Raw genomic sequence first — 22226 nt, forward strand, 5'->3', positions numbered from 1 at the left:
TTGCAATTTAATTTTGATTCATCACATATATTGAGTAGATCTGTAGGCATTTATTAATAGCTAGCGTGGGATTGTCAGTCTATATCATCTTCAAATATAATATTACTACAACAGGGGAACAAGATGTCCATGTAAATGGATGGAGACAGGCAGGGGCGGACTGACAACTCATGGGTCCCCCGGGCAATGGAAGATTATGGGTATACACACACACACACACAAATGTATGTAAATGGATGGAGACAGGCAGGCGCGGACTGACAACTCATGGGGCCCCTGGGCAATAGGAGATTATGGGGGCCCCAGGCAGTAGATTATGGGGCCACACAGTAAACACACACACACTCACCCATACAGTATACACACGCAGACACACAATATATACACACACACTGAAAAAGGTACTGGAGAGGCGTGGCAGCTATAATCTTGGGATTTTTAAAAAAACACAGATTTTTACATACTGTCTCTGGTTTTATTGAGGCTGGCAACCCTGATGGGGCCCCTTAGTGGCATGGGGCCCTCGGGCAGTGCCCGAGAGCCCGAATGGTCAGTCCGCCCCTGGAGACAGGTACATCCTGGGAACCCAGATTCAAACACCCCCCCCCAGGATTCCAATGGATTTAAGAAACTTAAATGAGTTAAAGTGACACTGCCAATGACACCAGAATGCTGCTCAGTCAGCTTGGAAACCCAACACTTCTGGAACTATCGATCTCTTGGGTCCCCTACAGCCCTCACTGGTTCCTCCCATTGATCTGCATGGCAGTGCTGTATCCTATGAGCCTTGCCAATTAAACTCAAGAGATGGATATTCCCACAAGTGTCGTTCCCCCAGCAGACTTTATTACTTGTATGTAATACTTCGTATTCATGCATAGCTTTTCTGTGTATGTCTGTTTGTATTGGTAACACTGTTAAGTGCGACCTTTTCTGTAAAATTCCAGGTCTACATATACTTACTTGACCCCCTCCCTCTTTAACCACTTCAGCCCCGGAAGATTTGGCTGCTCAATGATCAGGCCATTTTTTGTGATACGTCACTGCGTCGCTTTAACTGACAATTGGGCGGTCGTGTGACGCTGTACCCAAACAAAATTGACGTCCTTTTATTTAACCCACAAATTGAGCTTTCTTTTGGTGGTATTTGATCATGTGGTTTTTAGTTTTTGCTCTATAAACAAAAAAAGTGCTAATTTTGAAAAGAAACACTATTTTGTACTTTTTGCTATAATAAATATACCCAATTTTTTTTTTTTTTTTTTTAAAAAAAGCTTTTTTTTCCCTCAGTTTATGCTGATATGTATTCTTCTACGTATTTTTGGTAAAAAAAAAATCGCAATAAGCATATATTGATTGGTTTGCGCAAAAGTTATAGCGTCTACACAGGGGAAAGATTTATGGCATTTTTATTGGGACTGCGACATTTTGGTGGACAGATTGGACACACTTGACACATTTTCGGGACCGTTGACAATTATACAGCGATCAGTGCTTTAAAAATGCACTGATTACTGTGTAAATGTCACTGGCAGGGAAGGGGCTAACACTAGGGGGCGATCAAGGGGTTAACTGTGTTCCCTTGTGTGTGTTCTAACTGTTGGGGGATGGGACTGACCAGAGGAGATATTGTTGTTCCTAGCTAGTAGAACACGATCTGTCTCTTCTCACAGAACAGGGATTTGTGTGTTTACACACACGTACGTCCCTGTTCTGGCTCTTGTGGCCGGCGGTCGCGCCTGATATGCCTGCTATCCCCGCTTAAAGGGCCGACGTACAGCTACTACGGTTCGCGGGAACTTACCTACCGCATTATAATGACAGCGGCTGGTTCGGAAGCGGTTAAAAATTACCTGATGTTCCAAAATGTACCTATAAAGGAAAGTTGGATTTCTGTTTGCATTATCCCGGTCTTCAGCCATGGCGCCTAGGCTTCACATTCCTTCCAGAGAGATCCTGGGAAAGCACAGTGAATTGACTTTATAACATGCATGTACTAATGTGTACACACATGTACCCCTGTCAGATGATGTAATCTAACATGGGAATATTCAGAGGCATATGCTTATATTTTCCCTTATCTTCTAGAGCAGGGGTATCGGACTCCATTTTATTACAGGCCACATCAGCCTTATGGTTTTTTCTGTAAAACTATATAAATGTATTTACTCTTTATCATATTTAATAATTGCCTCTGTACTCCGCTATTACTGGCTTTAGTAATAACGTAAGACCCAAGCTGTGAAGGGCCGATGCGGGCCGACACCAAGCCCACTCACACTCCTATAACAGATGATGCTAGTCTGGAAAGGAGGGCCGCAAACTGCTGGTATCACCCAGAAGTAACTTTATTATAGACTGCTTAGACAGAACATGGTTCTGCCATGGTGTTCTGTCTGAGAGGACTCTAATAAAGTTTCTTTTGAATGATTCCAGCAATGCGCGACCCTCTTTTTTAAATGTAATATTATCTCATAATAATTATAAGCAGATGTCCAGAGCATCCCACCCCCCTTTTTACATCATATGTCAAGAGCTCACCATCACCATCAGAAGTCAAGAGTCCCCCCACTCTCCCTTACATCACAGTACAGTACTGCTGTGGGGGGAGGAACAGGGAATCGGAAAGTGCAGGGTCTGAAGGAGGGCTGGAGTCCGCTGCCGGAGTCTGCTGAATGCTGAGACCGGGGGGGGGGGGGGTGATGAGGGGTGCTGCTGCAGTTGCCCAGAGAGGTGCAGGATCTGTGGGAGGAGTCCTGTCCTCCCCTCTACTTCGGACCGCTGAGAAAACGTGGGGGCAGGGATAAGAGGGGCGCCGCAGCTGCAGGAAAGGAGTGGGGACCAGATGACCTGGGAACAAGGGTATGGTCTAGGGAGCCCGACCTTCAGTGTGATCAAGAAGAGGTGCCACCAAAAGCATGTAGGTTGGGTGTAACCAAATACATAATAACACAACAAAAGAAACAATTGGTATGAACACCCATACTCCTTAAAGCGGGGTTCCACTCAAATTTTTAACTTAATCTTACCCCTTCAGTTAATTGCATAGATGTTCAAATGCCGCACGAAAAATTTTTATCGCTGTAATTACCTTTTATATTGTACTTTATTGTGGCACTTCCTGTCTCTCCTCCCATAGGAGTAGGCGTGTTTATTGCCTTTCCCGGGCACCGCACTCCTGGGAGCTTAGTGTCAGGCTTCCCAAGATTCAGTGCAGGAACAATGATCATGCTTGTGAACAAGCTGTGAATGAACATCATTCACCGCATCCAGGAAATCAATGCTTGTGGGCTTCACATGCCCACAAGCAAGATGGAAACAGCCAGCATCACATTTTTTAAGTTATTCTTCAGTATGAAAACAAACAGAGGCGGAAATATTACACCCAAACTGTGAGTATTATTTTGGGGTTAGCAAAGTGTCTCAATGACCTAAAAAAAAAAAAAAGTAAATTAACCAGCAGAAATAGTCAGGCTTCATGCACACGAGACGCCGGTGCAAACTCTACTGAACACATGTTTTTAAAAGCTGAAACCAGTGTTTAGAAATGCCCGTTCTAGCGCGTTTGCGTCTAGAAGCGTCTGCAGAGCAGAGAATGACATTTTTATGACCCAACTTTGGGGCTCCATATCTCGAGACCACTTGGTGCTAACACAGTAGAACTAGCACTACAACATATCCAAATTTGGGGTTCCTAGCACCAAGTGGCCCTGAGATACGGGGCCCCAAAGTCTGGTTGCAAAATGTCATTCTCTGCTGCAGAAAAGTGCATGACATTTTGTGACCAGACTTTGGGGCCCCGTATCTCAGGGCCGCTTGGTTCTAGGAACCCCAAATTTGGATATGTTGTAGTGCTAGTTCCACTGAGTTTGCACACCAACACCAAGTGGCCCTAAGATATGGGGCCCCAAAGTTTGGTCGCAAAATGTCATATTCTCTGCTGCAATTTACCATCATATTTCTGTGTTTTCTGGTCCAAAAAATAGGGTTCCTTTTAAAAACACTTATAAACGCAAACACGGCTAAACGCTGGTACCGCGTTTAGCCGCGTTTGGTGTCTGACCCCATTTTTTTGTTTCTGGACAAACGAGGTTAAACATAACTGCCTAAAAACGCCAAAAAACGAGACTGTGTACATGGACACATAGGATAACATCGAATGAGTTCAGGGGCAGTTGAAAAAAGCGTCCAACTGCCTCTGAACGCGAGTTTAACAGCGTCTCGTGTGCATGAGGCCTTATGCATCAGTTATGCAAGCCCACAGCCCTCCCGAAACCACACACACACACACACACACACACACACACACACACACACACACACACACACACACACACACACACACACACACACACACACACACACACACACACACACAATATTCTTCTCTATTCTTTCTCAGGGTGCCCATGTCTGAAGAGGCACTTCCTGGGTATTCTGTTGAACAGGAACCTAGGATTTCATGTTTCCTATCCAGTAGCACTCATGTGGGTCATGGTCCCCACTGACAGGAGCCTGGAGGGGAATTTTCGTCCAGTAAAGGTATTTCGATGCTTTTGGGACCACTTTATCCATTCTAGCAAAACTGCTGACATAACCTCTATAGGTATAAATGAGCGTAGGTCAAATTGTAACGTGAACTTTTTATGCAACAATAAGTAACTTTCAGTAGTATTTATTGCAGTGAATTATATTTGAACATCGCATGGTATAATAAATGAATAAAAATCTACATATTCTGTGTTTTTTTTTTTTTTTTTTTTTTTTTGTCCTGAAGTGCAGTGATAGACGGGTTATGACAAAATATGAGAGATGTACACAGATGTTATGATGGAGTACTGATATAGATGGCCATTTCTGAAAATTCTATTATCACAATTCAATATATTGAATGGTTTAAATAATCATACACTGTTGTATTGCTAGCTATTAGGTAGTGTTCTGCTATTACCAACAACAACTATTCAAGGAGTTATTTCTACATCCATCAAAAAAATGGGGGAGAAAGAGGTGTATGGTAAGTCCTACAAAATAAAGGTCAGAAGGAATCAAAGAGAAAAACTAGTTAGAAGTATTGTTGCCCCTTCTGGATTTCTGAGAGGCTGCAAGAAGTCTCTGTGGATCAATTAAGGATACGTTTCAATAAAGATATATGGAGAATTCCGCAGAGGTCCAATTCCCGTTGGTACCACCAAGGGAATACCGATATGGCTTAGATTTGTGTTCCTTTCTTTTTATCATTTCCTCCATAGATTAAATCTTGTTCATCTTGTATACCTATTCCGTCATAGCAGGTGTATCCACTTTACTTCAGTATCTTCCTCTGATGGTGCGGGCAGCTAAAAGGATATGGAGCAAAAATCCCTTTAGTGGGTAGAGGTCTTGGAGAACTAAGTTATACAGTATAGCAGTCTCTGTTAAATGCAACTTTCAAATTCAGTAAGTGGCCATTGTATAAGATAAAGGAATTTGAAGTGAATGGATGTAGATATGAAGCTGATGGCTTTAAAGCCAAAGGGACTTCTCAAGTATCAGAGCTGGGGGTAAGGATAATAGCAATAGCTGCTGGTAAATGTATCCATGCAGTGGAACCCGCAACCCCCATTACCCACTCCCCCGGGGGGAGCTGCACAGAGAGGAGAAAGGGGACAAGCCTGAGGGACAGCACAAATAGGAGGTCTAAGACCATGCACAAACAGGTGGCTGGTCGGAGGAGCAGAACGTGGAGTAGAGAGGTGATGGGTCAGAGGAGCTGGACAGAGAGGTGACAGGTCTGAGGAGCTGCACGCAGAGGTGAGCGGTGACGGGTCTAAAGCTCTGCAAGTGGAGGTTGAGGGGTGACGGGTCTGAAGCTCTGCAAGCAGGGGTTGATGGGTGACGGGTCTGAAGCTCCGCACGCAAAGGTGAGGGGTGACAGGTCTGAAGCTCCGCATGCAGAGGTGAGGGGTGACAGGTCTGAAGCTCCGCATGCAGAGGTGAGGGGTGACAGGTCTGAAGCTCCGCATGCAGAGGTGAGGGGTGACAGGTCTGAAGCTCTGCATGCAGAGGTGAGGGGTGACAGGTCTGAAGCTCTGCATGCAGAGGTGAGGGGTAACAGGTGTGAAGCTCTGCATGCAGAGGTGAGGGGTGAAGGGTCTGAAGCTCCGCACGCAGAGGTGAGGGGGGTTTTAGGGTCTGCACGCAGAGCTGAGGAGGGTTTTCGGGTCTGCACGCGGAGGTGAGGGGGTTTTGGGTTTGAAGCTCCGCACGCAGAGGTGAGTGGGGTTTTGGGTCTGAAGCTCCGCACGCAGAGGTGACGGGGTTTTAGGTCTGAAGCTCTGCACGCAAAGGTGAGGGGGGTTTTAGGGTTTGAAGCTCCGCACGCAGAGGTGAGGGGGGTTTTGGGTCTGAAGCTCCGCACGCAGAGATGAGGGGGGTTTTGGATCTGAAGCTCCGTACGCAGAGGTGTTGGGGTTTTGGGTCTGAAGCTCCGCATGCAGAGGTGAGGGGGGTTTTAGGGCTTGAAGCTCCGCACGCAAAGGTGAGGGGGGTTTTGGGTCTGAAGCTCTGCATGCAGAGGTGAGGGGGCTTTGGGTCTGAAGCTCCGCACGCAGAGGTGATGGGGTTTTGGATCTGAAGCTCCGCATGCAGAGGTGAGGGGGCTTTGGGTCTGAAGTTCTGCACGCAGAGGTGATGGGGTTTTGGATCTGAAGCTCCACACGCAGAGGTGATGGGGTTTTGGATCTGAAGCTCCGCACGCAGAGGTGATGGGGGTTTTAGGGTTTGAAGCTCCGCACGCAAAGGTGAGGGGGGTTTTGGGTCTGAAGCTCCGCATGCAGAGGTGAGGGGGCTTTGGGTCTGAAGCTCCGCACGCAGAGGTGATGGGGTTTTGGATCCGAAGCTCCGCATGCAGAGGTGAGGGGGCTTTGGGTCTGAAGCTCTGCACGCAGAGGTGATGGGGTTTTGGATCTGAAGCTCCGCACGCAGAGGTGAGGGGGGTTTTAGGGTTTGAAGCTCCGCACGCAAAGGTGAGGGGGGTTTTGGGTCTGAAGCTCCGCATGCAGAGGTGAGGGGGCTTTGGGTCTGAAGCTCCGCACGCAGAGGTGATGGGGTTTTGGATCTGAAGCTCCGCATGCAGAGGTGAGGGGGCTTTGGGTCTGAAGCTCCGCATGCAGAGGTGATGGGGTTTTGGATCTGAAGCTCCGCACGCAGAGGTGATGGGGTTTTGGATCTGAAGCTCCGCACGCAGAGGTGATGGGGGTTTTAGGGTTTGAAGCTCCGCACGCAAAGGTGAGGGGGGTTTTGGGTCTGAAGCTCCGCATGCAGAGGTGAGGGGGCTTTGGGTCTGAAGCTCCGCACGCAGAGGTGATGGGGGTTTTGGATCTGAAGCTCCGCACGCAGTGGTGATGGGGTTTTGGGTCTGAAGCTCTGCACGCAGAGGTGAGTGGGGTTTTAGGGTTTGAAGCTCCGCACGCAAAGGTGAGGGGTGTTTTGGGTCTGAAGCTCTGCATGCAGAGGTGAGGGGGCTTTTGGTCTGAAGCTCCGCACGCAGAGGTGATGGAGTTTTGGATCTGAAGCTCCGCATGCAGAGGTGAGGTGTGACGGGTCTGAAGCTCCACACACAGAGGTGAGGGGTGATGGGTCTGAAGCTCCACACACAGAGGTGAGGGGTGATGGGTCTGAAGCTCCACACACAGAGGTGAGGGGTGATGGGTCTGAAGCTCCACACACAGAGGTGAGGGGTGACGGGTCTGAAGCTCTGCACTTAGAGAAAAGTTGCTTTACTGGTGACCTTCTGTTTTCCCTGTTATGGACCTGTCTACTTTCCATGTACTCTCACTGCACCCGTATATGTGCTTCTGCTCAGGATTAGGCTTATTTCTTTAATTCAGGTACTACTACTGTGGTATACATTTTCATAACCTTGCTGTACATGGTTGGTGAAAACCTCAAAACAGTTGGGCACAGGAGGTGAAAATGGCAACCGATAAGGATAGATTTGGCTGCAGTCCAGGAGTCGCGTTCCCTGCAGACATTTTGAAAATTGCAGCTTTATGTTCTTGTCTGTTTTAAGCATTGCTATTCCAAAGGAGAGTTTGGTAACCAGCGGTACCTCCTTCACCAGCGTTATTTCTGACAGGTTCAAGGGTTACTCCTGCCTGCTGTATCAAACACTTAAGGTTTAGTAAATGCTTAATCTTAGGCAAGGTAATAATTTTAAGTAGTAAATCTTATACAAATTATTATATTTAGTTGTTTTTTTTTTAACAGGAGCCTAGCATTGATTATGTTAAAGCAAATGTTGCCTTTTCAAAAGAGGAAAAAAAAATAAACCAGCTCTTAAAAGTTCATTTAAATGCATAGCTTAATTGGTACCCCGATATAAAAAAACAAAACACCACTAAGCTAAAATACTAACCTTTTATGTGAAACTGTCCCTCGCAATGCCTCTTCTCTGCCACAAGATGTCCTCAGTCTTCCAGCCAGGCATCTTTCTACCCAAAAGACTGAGGGCATACTGTGAGTGCAGGGCATCATGAAAACCAGCTAGTAAAATAATGTACTGTCATTTTATGAATCCTCCACTCCCCCCCCCCCCCTTTTTTTTTTTTTTTGTACAGCATATTTTGGTCCTCCTAGAAATCTTTTGGGTCCTCACAACTGCATTTTCCAACCCCACCACCCCAAGAACATCAGCTGTTTGACTAGACCTCTGGCGATGTCCTCCTTATACTGCCACTCAGAACTGCATGCGGTGACTTGCTGCCATGTTTTAAGTGACGTCCTCTCCCTTTTTGATGTGTTTAAGGCTGGCTATACATAATACAATACCAGGTTAACACACCTTATCCCATGCTTTAAAATGTGTTGTGCCAAGGCATCTGATCCAATTAAATGGGCTGCTAGTGCACCACAATGTAGGAAAAATTGTACATGTCCCCTCTTTTTCAAATACAGTGCACCATACTGGTAGCACATTTATTTTAGTGTGTTGGAGTGCCATTTAAAATGTGACATCACAACATACTTTGGGAATTGTATTTCGGTATAGTGTGGTACATGTATGTATGTCAGTGTGGTTAGTTTCTTTTGATAGTTATGTGTTTTTTCTTTTTTTTTTTCCTCTATAGGTGGTAGTACTATAAGAATTGTTTTGAAAAGCTGGAAGATATGGAAGACGAGCAAGTGCGATACAGCCGTAGACTGGTAAGAAGAAAAAAAAAGTTTTGGTTTTACGAAGACCTGTGACGTGTAGCTAAGCAATACCTATTTATTAAAATGAAATTAGAATTTAAATGTTATCCTATGCTGTTTTTATGCTATATAATCAACCCTTCCTGTAAAGAAAAAAAACAAAAAAACAAGCTAGAACTACTGTGTGGCCGCTCCTCTAGATTACATTGTCCTATTTGGGCAAATCTAAATTGCTACAACTAATGCCACGTACACACGAGCGGACTTTACGGCAGACTTTGCCCGGTGGACGGGATTTTGTTGGGACAATTCGATCGTGTGTGGGCTCCAGCGGACTTTGTTTTCTCAAAAGTTGGACATACTTAGATTTGAAACATGTTTTAAATCTATCCGGTCGAAAAGTCCGCTCGTCTGTATGCTAGTTCGACGGACAAAAAAAACACGCTAGGGCAGCTATTGGCCACTGGCTATGAACTTCCTTGTTTTAGTCCGGTCGTACGTCATCATGTACGAATTCGACGGACTTTGGTGGATTGTGTGTAGGCAAGTTCGTTCATTCGGAAAATCCGTTATAAAGTCCGCCGGGCAAAGTCTGCCGCAAAGCCCGCTCGTGTGTACGTGGCATTAGTGCTTGTTCTATTCATCTGTAGCAAAGTCTGCTTCATGATATGCAGTGGTGGGGGTGTCCTAGCTAATGGCCCCTACACACGATCTGAATATCGTACGACAGATCGTGTGACTTTTTTCGCTTAATAGTCGCAAGTAGAAATTGAATAGGTAAATAAAGTCATGAAAATTCTTGTACGACAGAAAAAAAAATCGGAAGTGATGTCATGTGTTGTAATGTATTTGTATTGTATTTTCGGACGACAACGGTACTGACTAAATGAAAATCGTACAAGGAAAATTTTCATGCTTGTCCAATCGAATAATATAAGATGAACTGTCGTGATCGGCTCTCGAAAGTAGTGTAGACACGATCCGAAAAACGTATAATTCTTCCTCGGACGACAGTTTTCATACGATATTCGGATTGTCTGTACTGGCCAGTAGGCTCCATTCACACTTGTTTGATTTGTCATGTGACTTTGGCACGTGGCCAGTCGCACCCCATTTTTTCAATGGCATCCATTCAGATTTGTGCAACTTTTGATGCAACTTTGATCCGTAGGATGTAAAGTTGGATCCAAAGTCGGTTAAAGCGCTAATGTAAATGGAGCCTAAAGGCCAGTCGCTGGTGTTCTCTGTCCGTGATTAGGTTGGTTGAACTTGTATCCACCTTCTCCTGTGGTTTTCTGTCCATTCCACATTCTGTCCTCACCCATACGCGCACTCTTACTTTTAATGAGCTGAAAAAATATATATATATAAACAGGAACGACAAGCTTGACCTTGCTGCCCTTCAGCCAATACAACATTTTGTGCAGTGCAGATAAGCTGACACTGCATTAATGAGAATATTTCACAATTCAACCCTCAGACTACACAAAATTAAAAGAGAAATTCGGGTTTTAAAAAACACAAATAGCATTTATACTCACCTAGGTGAATGTAGCACTGATCCCAGCTGCATCTGTCCCCTGCCAGCTCTAATGCACCGTACACGCGATCGGACTTTCCGTCAACAAAACCGTGGATTTTTTTCAAAGGTTGTTGGCTCAAACTTGTCTTGCATACACACCAATTACAAACGCGGTGACGTACAAGACGTACGACGAGCTGAGAAAAAGAAAGTTCAATAGCCAGTATGGCTCCTTGTGCTTGATTCCGAGAATGCGTGAACTTTTGTGCGTCGGGCTTGTGTACACACGATCGGAAATTCCGACAGCAAAGTTTTGTTGGTGGAAAATTTGACAACCTGCTAGCCAACATTTGTTGGAGGAAAGTCCGACAACAAATGTTCGATGGAGCCTACACACGGTCTGACTTTCAGCCAACAAGCTCACATCCAACATTTGTTGTCAGAAAATCCGATCATGTGTATGGGGCATTAGACAAAGAACTGTGCGATCAAAGACCCTGGATCATTCTGTTCTCAGTCTTCAGGCTGCAGAGAGCTGGTGACTGTCCATCTCTGGCTCTCTGCTCTCCCCTCCAGTGCTCACTGGAGGGGGCAGGAGCAGCTGGCTCAGGCTCTCAGTGGCCCGCTGAGAGGCTGAGCTTGCTTCCAGCCCAGGCATCTGGGTGGATCCCAACCATATGGTCGTGATCTTTTCAGACCCGGGATTGGCTCAGTGACACCAGCCCTCAGCAGACTTTAAAAAGAGCTGAAAATGGGTCACAGGATTGCAGAATGTACTGTACTCATGTTATCCAGGAGAATTATAGCCAAAATTTGAGGGGCGTTCAAGTCAAACTGGCACTTTTTAATTTTGCAGGTATAAAAAGGGATGCTAGTGTGGCGGTACTGTCATCCCATGGTTTTTGGGTAGGTTGAAGGAAAGTGGGCTTTATTTATAGGTAATTCTCAGGTTGCACCATGACAAAGGTCAAAGCTGAGAATGTCTTCTATAAAGCATATGGGTAATCTGTTTATGGTGGACTCCTTTATGTAATATGATCATTGTCTGTCTATGTGTGAACTTTTCTGTCCTTTAGAGGAGCACACGCCGTCGTCGATATGAAGATGATGGCATCTCAGATGAGGAGATTGAGGGCAAAAGAACTTTTGACTTGGAGGAGAAGCTTTATAGCCAGAAGTACAACTCCAACTTCATCATCTTCATGGAGGGCAAAGGTCAGGGGGCTAAGTGATGGGTAATAATTCAGGAGGAGCAGAAGATTGGTGAACATGCTGTTGACTGTCTTTCTTTTTCAGACTTTAATATGAGGTACATTCAGCAAGGCGGACTCAGGGACCCGCTGATTTTTAAAAGTTCTGAAGGACTTGGCATCAGGTAAGTGAGAGGTTAAGGCTTTGCCCCCAGTTTGTCTTGCCCATACATTAGATTTGTATTTTTTTTAAAGGATCAGTTCACACAACAAAAAACTATTGGATGGAGAATTGCTGACAATTCATGTCATGAATTTTGAAATAGATGCAGTGAGAAAACACAGAGCTTATAAAGCTAAACTCCAGGCAAACTGCTAAATACACATATGGAAGCGGTTTTACCTGCCTGTTCATGCGGTTCTGGGATTTGCACAGCTCTGCCACACAGCACAGCCTTGTCTGGCAGGGCAGGAGACTTGATAAGACCCCAGTCTTACCTGCGATGAACAGGGATTGCGGAAGGCTGCTAAGCCAAATTTAGGTATGTGCACTGCTTGCATTAAAAAAAAAAAAAATATTGATGTATCCTTGAACACAGAGCTGCTTTCTTCTGTGTCTTTGAAGTTCAGATTTAAGTTCATAGCTATCTCCACTGCACAGAACAATTAACATCCTTGCTGTATTTCATTGAAAACATTTTTAAATGCTGTTTTAAATATTCCTGGTTTAGTTACCTGAATTTGACTTGGCCCTGGTTCACAGTAGTGCAGCTTTGAAAGCAAGCCACTTCATCGCCATTTCAAAGCTGCAGAAGAATGCGATTTGGGTCTCCGATTTAATTGCGGCTTGTGACTTCATTTAACAGAAGTCAATGCAAGTCGCTATGAAATTGCAAAAAAGTAGTGCAGGCAACAGGGTGCGACTTGTCATGTGATTTTGAACTGTGTGAACTGGGGCTTAAAGTGATTTTTAAAGGTTTTTTATCAAAACAAAAAATAAACAAATATCATACTTACCTGCTCTTTGCAAAGGTTTTGCACAGAGCGACCCCCGAACCAATTCTTCTGGGGACCCATGCCGGCACTCTTGGCTCCTCCTCTTTTTTTGTCTGCCCCCATAACAAGCTGCTGCACTCCTGCAGACTCGATCCCGAGCCGGGCTGTGTGTATGTTTCTGACACAGCACTTTACAAGCCAAAAAATGTATTAGAGGCAAGTTTAAAAAAATAAATAAAATCTAAACACGGACTTATTAGAGGGTTATATTTAACTATTCAAAACATTTTTTTGTATTACTGAAGTTCACGACTACTTTAATTGGGCCACATCTAGATAATGTGCAAGAACTGAAAGCCTGTTACAAAATTATTTTCTACTCTTGTGAGGGCTTCTGTATATCCCCTATTTACTGACAAACACTGAAATGTAAAAAAAGAAGAGAAAAAAAAAAAGGTTTGTCCAGCTTGGCACATTGACACAAAGCTGATCCCAAGCTGAGCGTGTGTGTATGTGTGCATGTGTGTGTATATATGTGTGCATTTGTGTGTGTATATATGTATCTATATATAGACACAGGCACAATTTTATTTTTTTTTCAGGTATTTGCCAAAACATATTCAAGCCATAATTTATATAATGGGTATGGGCTGAAAGTGCACACTCCCAGGTTTAATTTAAGGGTATGTACATCCAAATTGGAGGAAGGGTTTAGGAAATACAGCTCTTAAGATTAGCCATCTCCTCTTTTTCAAGGGACCAAAAAGTAATTGAACAATTGATTCAAAAGCTGTTTCATGGCCAGCTGTGGGCTACTCCTTTCTTCATCAATTAAGCAGGTAAAAGGTCTGGAGTTGATTCTAATGCCCCGTACACACGGTCGGACTTTGTTCGGACATTCCGACAACAAAATCCTAGGATATTTTCCGACGCATGTTGGCTCAAACTTGTCTTGCATACACACGGTCACACAAAGTTGTCAGAAAATCCGATCATTCTGAACGCGGTGATGTAAAACATGTACGTCGGGACTATAAACGGGGCAGTGGCCAATAGCTTTCATCTCTTTATTTATTCTGAGCATGCGTGGCACTTTGTCCGTCGGATTTGTGTACACACGATCGGAATTTCCGACAACGGATTTTGTTGTCGGAAAATTTTATATCCTGCTCTCAAACTTTGTGTGTCGAAAAATCCGATGGAAAATGTCCGATGGAGCCCACACACGGTCGGAATTTCCGACAACAAGGTCCTATCACACATTTTCCATCGGAAAATCCGACCGTGTGTATGGGGCATAAGTGTGGTATTTGCATTTGGAATCTATTGCTGTAAACCTACATCATGCATTCAAAGGAGCTGTCCATGCGAGTAAAACAGGTCATTGTAAGACTTCAAAAATGAAACAAATCCATTGGAGACATAGCAGCAACATTAGGAGTGGCCAAATCAACAGTTTGGTACATTCTGAGGAAAGAAGAACGCACTGGTGAGTGCAGCAATATAAAAAGGCCTGGACGTCCAGGAGAGACAACAGTGGTGGATGATCACAGGATCCTCTCTATGGTAAAGAAAAACCCATTCACAGCATCCAGATAAGTGAAGAACACTCTCCAGGAGGTTGGCATATCATTGTCAAAGTCTCTCCAGGAGGTGGGCGTATCATTGTCAAAGTCTACAATCAAGAGAAGACTTCACAAGGGCAAATTTATCACAAGGTGCAAACCATTCATAAGCCTGAAGAATAGAAAAGCCAGATTAGTCTTTGCTAAACAACATCTAAACAAGCCAGATCAGTTCTGGAAAAGCATTCTTTGGACACATGAAACTAAGATTAATCTGTACCGGAATGATGGAAAGAAAAAAATTTGGAGAAGGCTTGGAACAGCTCATGATGCAAAGCACGCAACGTCATCTGTAAAACATGATGGAGGCAGTGTGATGACATGGGCATGCATGGCTTCCAGTGGCACTGGGTCATTGGTGTTTATTGATGATGTGACAGAAGCAGCCGGATGAATTCTGCAATGTTTAGAGATAGACTGTCAGCCCAGATTCAGACAAATGCAGCAAAGTTGATTGGACGGCGCTTCACAATACAGAAGGACAATGATCCAAAATACACTGCAAAAGCAATCCAGGAGCTTTTGAAGGAAAAGAAGTGGAATATTTTGCAATGGCCGAGTTAATCACCTGATCTCGACCCAATTGAGCATGCATTTCACTTGCTGAAGGCAAAACTAAAGGCAGAAAGACCCACAAACAAAGAACTGAAGACAGTTGCAGTTAGAGCCTGGCAAAGCATCAGAAAGGAGGAAACCCAGTCTTTGGTAATGTTCATGGGTTCCAAACTTCAGGCAGCCATTGCAAGTAAAGGATTCACAACAAAATATTAAAAATGAACATTTTATTTATGATTATATTCATTTGTCAATTACATTTGAGCCCCTGAAAATGGAGGGGCTGTGTATAAAAATGGTTGAAGGTCCTCAAATTTTACTTGATATTTATGGTCAACCCCTTGAATTAAAGCTGAAAGTCTGCACTTCAAATTCATTTTGGATTGTTTTTCATTGCATTTTCATTTCATTTATTATGGTGGCATACAGAGCCAAAAGTATGAAAAATGTGCCTGTGTTCAAATCTATGTGGACCTAATTGTATGTAGGTGTGTGTATATGTATGTATGTATGTATGTATGTATGTATAAATGTGTATAATCTATATCAGAGAAGCCAAGAGATTCCTGTTTCTTTTTTTTCTATTACATTCCAACAACAAAATAGAATAAGATGCACCCATGGGCACAAAATACAACCATGAACTTCTGACGATCATGACAGCAGTTCAGAATAGTAATGTGAGATTGATGACACATATAGATTGGGTAAGGTTAATTCTACAGATACATTTTTAGTAAGCTTTTCTTGATTTACTATTGTTCTTTTTCTAGAATGCCAGATCCTGACTTTAGTGTGAATGATGTGAAGTTGTTTGTAGGTAAGTGAAGATGGTTTTTATTTCTTGTGAATGTATGTGGGGCAGCACAGTGGCTTAGTTGTTAGTACTTGTGCCTTGCAGCACTGATGTCCTCGATCTAAATTTCAACCAGAATGATACCTGCATGGAGTTTGCATGTTCACCCTGTGCTTTTGGGGATTACCTCTGGGCATTCATGTTATCTTGAATACTCCAAAAACATGCTGGTAGGTTATTTGGCTCCTGTCTAAATTGTCCATTGTACAGTGGCAAGGAAAAATAAGTGACAGTCCTCTGGAAGCAGAGATTCAAGATTGGAATGGGCCGGGTTTATATGACACAGAGGAAATTGAGATCTGAAGGCATGCTAAATCTACAGGTATCTAAAGCGATACTGGGGGGGATATGATCAATGCAAAGGCTATCAAAGGAGAGAAAGCAACATTCCTCTATGGTATGGGTGATGGTTTTGATATAAAATTTTGTCCACTGTAGACCAGGGAATGAATGTAAATGGGGTAGAGATGGGCTGTTCCACAGGGAAGTGTTCAGGGAAAGGGTAAACAGGTGTGTCAAACCTAAGGCTGGTCATACACTGTTTGAATCTCAGGCTAGTTTAGTAGGAACTGCCCAAGATTCAAACTGTTAATCGGCAGGCTGATTGTACTAAGTTGATCAATTGATCAACTTGGGTACAACCAGCCTGCTGGATTCTCTTGCGATTATCGCTAGCGATACCACTAGTGATAATCGCTGTCTTCTCCCAGTGGGGACGGCTCCCTCCTGCACACAACTGCTCAGCAGGAGGGAGACCCCTGTCAGCACTATCCGTGGTTGCTGGAAAGAAATGTGCACCGTGTGTGACAGGGGTCTCAAACTGGTGGCCCTCCAGCTGTTGCTTAGCTACCAGTCCCATGAGGCATTGCAAGGCTGATCCTTACAAGCATAACTCCCACAGGCAGAGGCATAATGGGACTTGTAGTTTTGCAAAAGCCCGAGGGCTGCCAGTTTGAGACCCCTGGTGTATGGCTTGCCTTAATCCTGCATTTCAGTCCTTAAGTGTGGTCATCCTAGATAGCTCATGGGGTCTGGGGCTTCCCTCTCACGTTACAGGAGAAGCTGAGATGCCTCAGCTTTTAGCATGGAGTAAGGGTTGCCAGTATCTGGTTGCAGCCACCAACGTGCTGCAAATTAGCACTGTGAATGTTTTTATTGGGTGTGTTCAGTAAAGACACAAGAAATTGGAATTGTTTGTGTTATCAGCCTAAGCACATTGTGTTTGTCTATCATTGTGACTGCTGATGATGTGGCTCAGATCACATTTGATGACAAATTGCTACAGAAAACCATTTTTTTTTTTAGGTAAAAATAACAAACATGTTATACTTACCTGCTCTGTTGCAGTGGATTTGCACAGAGTAGCCTGGATCCTTCTCTTCTTGGGTCCCTCTTTTGTGATCCTGGCCCCTCCCTCCTCTCGCGTGCCCCCATAGCAAGCAGCTTGCCATGGGGGCGCCGAGTCACCGCTCCCTGTGTCCATTCAGACATGGAATCATGGCCTTGCCCCGCCCCCTTTCTCTTTTCATTGGATGACTGACTTTCACTGACAGCAGCGGGAGCCAATGGCACCGTGCTGCTGTCTCAGCCCTTGAGGAGGGGAGTCCCGGGCAGCTGACACATTCCTACAACATCGCTGGATCTAGAGGGGTCTCAGGTAAGTATGGGGGGGTGCACACAGAAGGCTTTTTATCTTAATGCATAGAATGCCCTTTTAACAATCACTTTAATTTCAAGGGGTTGACATACTTTTCCAAGGGGTTGCATACTTTTTTTCTTACCATTGTATGTATTTGCAGGTGAGTTAGGGACTTTGGATTGTAAGCTCCTTGAGGGCAGGAACTGATCTGAATGTAAAGTGTCAGCACAATATAAGTACCTGAACAAAATAAATAATAATACCCTTTTCAGTAAACAAAAAATCTGATTTAAAGAAAGAGCAAAATTACCTCTGTAGGGGTTTAGAGGGAAATTAAATCTGAATAGGTATGAAAAGTGTGGTCCCTCGCGCTACCAAGTGAATAAAACGTGATAAATGAAACTGCTGCTAGACCTATAATGTACACAGTGCACATAGATGAATGTAAATATAAAGTGATCAGCGCAACTTCTTAATCCTAAACATCGATGATATTAAATACAAATATAAAATAACAGTGACGTGCTTAATCTGAATTGGTATTTTCATACAATTTGGCATTACAGTTTCAGAAGTAGCAGACTATCAGGCTGAACCCAACTTGAAATTAAAGTATTTCTAAAATAAACAATATAATGCAGCTTATCAGTCCGTGGATGTGGTGAATGCATTTGTTTTTAATTGTTCAAGCTACATACATTTTCTACAAGTACAGAAAAATACCTGTTATCCTCAGAGAAATCCAGTGTCCTTGTAACTTCCTCTGCACTGAACTAAAATTCCAAACAACGTTATCAGCCTTCCCAGTTATCTTTTGTGAACTATGGGACACCTCCCATTTAAATTATGGAGATGAGGGGGGAAGGTGTTTGTAATCCAGATCAAGGGAGCAGCCTAGGGGAACAACACAGCCTCTCCAAAGATAAAGTGCAGCAAGAGAGCATTGTTACCCTAGGATATGGAGTGTATTAGGACTACATAACTCTTCCCTCATAAATTTCAGATATGTTTTGTAGTCCACAGAGGTAGCGGGGAACATTACTAACTAATAACCGTCCCGAGGCAGAGTGTACAGGAAGTTATCGGCTCACGTGATTTCTGGCAGGAAACCATTTCCTGCCCAGCCTATTGTCAAATGATGATGACTGGGCAGTACATTTGTCATTCTGGGTAGATGTCATATGACGTCCTGCCGGGAAAGCTCCTCAGGCTGCGCTGTGGCAAGATCGGTCAATGGCTGTGTCCTCCGGACACAGCCGATGACTGATCGGTGTACCCGGCCCTCTCCCGATACCATGTGATCGCTGTGACCAATCACAGCAGATCACATGACAGTTGTAAACAATGGCTTCGATTTAATGCAATTCATTGTATACAATTGTGTTGCTAGCTGTGATTGGTCCAATCACAGCAGATCACATGACAGTTGTAAACAATGGCTTCGATTTAATGCAATTCATTGTATACAATTGTGTTGCTAGCTGTGATTGGTCACAGTAATCACATGGTACAGACGGGACCAATCAAATCCCATCTGTACCATGTGATTAGCTGTGGCCAGTCACAGCCAATCACAACAAAAGACACTGAAATTCACTGGTATAAGCAATCATAATGTATACAAAAAAAATTATTGATCACTTCCCCAGAGTAGTACAGTGTGAATATGGTAACACTGTATTGCTCTGGTCACAGTTTTTCAGCATACTGTTACCAGTCAGCGTCCCTGATCACCTTCACATCAGTTATATGATGACGCTGTACTGCATTGGTGACGGTATGTAAAAAAAAAAAAAAAAAAAAAATTTTCTAAAAAAAGTGACAAAAAATTACAACTTCAAAAAACTCCCCATGCCTCTTACTAAATACCTTGGACTGTCCAAACAGGGATCATTTGGGGGATATTTGTACTGTGCTGGTTTTTTAGGGCCTCAAGAAATGAGATGGCCTGTCAGTACATCAGGATTGATATATTTTCAGATATATACCATAGTTTGTGGACTCTAGCTTTCCTACAGACTTAATAATATACACTGATTTGGGTTGTTTTCACCAAGGAAATGTAGCAGAATACAGTCTGACCCAAATTTTATAAAAAAATTATTTGCAAAATTTTATAACAGAAATGGAAAAAAAAAAGTTTTTTTCAACATTTTTAAATTTTTTTTTCATTTATTTAGTAAAAAATTAAAAAACCCAATGGTGAATAAATATCACCAAAAGAAAGCTCTATTTGTGTGAAAATGACAAAAATTTAATATGGGTACAGTGTTGCATGATCGTGCAATTGTCATTCAAAGTGTGACAGTGTTGAAAGATAAAAAGTGGCCTGGGCAGCTAGGGGTGGAAGTTCCGAGTATTGAAGTGGTTAACAGACCAAAATGAATCAATAAGAGAAATGTATTGCTAAAGTTTACATACACTTTAAACTTGTCTTCTAGGGAGCAAGCGTATTGTAGACGTGATGGACGTTGGCACCCAAAGAGGAATAGAGATGACAATGGCACAATGGGCAAAATATTATGAAACCCCAGATGAAGAAAGAGAAAAATTATATAATGTAATCAGCCTGGAGTTTAGCCACACCAAGCTGGAGAATCTGGTGCAAAGACCTGCAACGGTGAGCACGTCATCATTGGTTGCTTTCTATACCACTTTGGCCAATCCTGAACCTGCTGCTAATTTGTGTTTTGTGGCTTTAGGGCCATACTGACAGTTTGTGGTATTGACACATGACATCATTCCCCCCCCAAGGACGCTATTAGGACATATCGATTACTTGACCTATTAGATGGTTCAAAAAGTTTTAACAACAAAATTTGAATTAAGGCCCATTTCTAGGCCACTTTCTCACAGGCAATGGGGGAAAGGAAAATGCTGGACTGGCTGAGACACTCCCCTTCAATCCAACGTTATCCCTGCAGTCAGGGGGGATTTGATATAAATCACTAGTAAAAAGACTTGATTTAAATCATAATTTTTAAAGAGAAACTGTTATCTCTGTCCCGCAGCGGCTCCTCCTCTGACCCGCTGTTGACTCACCGACAGTCCCATTTACTTTAATAGGATGGCTGGTAATGCGGCAGTGACACAACAAGGGGAGAGACGTGACAGCAGCAGGTGAGTGTATGCCCGCTAACAGGCCCTGCTATGATAGATCTGAAATGACAGGTCCTCTTTAACTGCTTCCCGACCACATCACGCAGATATACTGCGGCAGAAGGGCACGTACAGGCAGATTAACGTACCTGTACGTTGTTCTTTAAGAGGCGGCTTGCAGGCACACGCCCACCGGGAGCTCCGTGATCGCAGGTCCCGTGGACCCGATGTCCACGGGGATACCCGCGAACGTCTCACGTTGAGGAAGAACGGGGAGATGCCAATGTAAACAAGCATATACGTTGGCAGAAGGGCACATACAGGCAGATTAACGTACCTGTACGTTGCCCCTACAGAAGCGGTTTGCTGGGCACGTGTGCCCGCCGCGACCTCCGAGAGTGTGATCGCGGGTCCCGCTTTAGTCGATGTCCGCGGGGACACCTGCGATCATCTCACGGAGAGGAGAACGGGGAAATGCTGATGTAAACAAGCATTTCCCCGTTCTGCCTAGTGACAGGACACTGATCATAGCTCCCTGTAATCGGGAGTGGTGATCAGTGTCGTGTCACACATAGCCCCCCCCCACACTTAGAATCGCTCTCTAGGACACACTTAACCCCATACAGCGCCACCTAGTGGTTATCCCATTCACTGTCAGTGACATTTCTACAGTAATCAATGCAATTTTTTAGCATTGATTGCTGTATTAATGCCAATGGTCCCAAAAATGTGTCAAAATTTTACGATGTGTCCGCCATAATGTCGCAGTCACGATAAAAATCGCTGATCGCCGCCATTACTAGTAAATAAAAAAATATTTTAAAAAATGCCATAAAACTATCCCCTATTTTGTACACGCTATAACTTTAGCAAACCAATCAGTAAACGCTTATTGCGATTTTTTTTTTTTTTTTTAACCAAAATATGTAGAAGAATACGCATCGGCCTAAACTGAGGAAATATATTTTTTTTTATATATATTTTTTGGGGATATTGTAGCAAAAAGTAAAAAATAATGCGTTTTTTTCAAAATTGTCGCTATTTTTTTATTTATAGCGCGAAAAATAAAAACCGCAGAGGTGACCAAATACCACCAAAAGAAAGCTCTATTTGTGGGAAAAAAAGGACGTCAATTTTGTTTGGGAGCCACGTCACACGACCGCGCAATTGTCAGTTAAAGCGACGCAGTGCCGAATCGCAAAAAGTGCTCTGGTCTTTGGCCAGCAAAATGGTCCGGGGCTTAAGTGGTTAAATATAAGGATTTATTCTTGCTGGTAGTTGGAATCTTTAATATTTGCAAACAAAATGAAGGTTTTCTATTTAGAGTAATAAGCTGTCAGGTTAGTAAAACAGGGATATCAGAACCGATTCAGTCATACAGTTTGTGGTGTACATAGATTTGCAAAACAATGGGATAAAGGAATATTCTTGAACTTTGTTTTATCTCATGGTTACTGTGACGTGTGAATGCACCAATGCAGTGCATGTTATCTCAGTTTGCAGAGCTTGGATTCATTGAATGAGTTTACCAAAAATGTAAATATTGCAGAATATACAGCCTCATGCTACA

General features: G+C 43.6%; 1 protein-coding gene across 2 annotated transcripts in view; it reads left to right on the forward strand.

Annotated features, from left to right (window-relative positions):
• Positions 1-22226, forward strand: part of KDM2A (lysine demethylase 2A) — a 162339-nt gene that overhangs the window by 16761 nt on the left and 123352 nt on the right. For both annotated transcript variants that reach the window (XM_073597085.1, XM_073597086.1), the window contains exons 2-6: positions 9111-9186; positions 11773-11911; positions 11993-12071; positions 15836-15882; positions 19999-20177. In XM_073597085.1, the coding sequence (XP_073453186.1) occupies positions 9151-9186; positions 11773-11911; positions 11993-12071; positions 15836-15882; positions 19999-20177 (480 nt within the window). In that variant the 5' untranslated portion in view covers positions 9111-9150. The remainder of the gene's footprint in view (positions 1-9110; positions 9187-11772; positions 11912-11992; positions 12072-15835; positions 15883-19998; positions 20178-22226) is intronic.

Source organism: Aquarana catesbeiana, linkage group LG08, assembly GCF_042186555.1.
Source record: "Aquarana catesbeiana isolate 2022-GZ linkage group LG08, ASM4218655v1, whole genome shotgun sequence".
NCBI classification, from domain to species: Eukaryota; Metazoa; Chordata; class Amphibia; order Anura; family Ranidae; genus Aquarana; species Aquarana catesbeiana.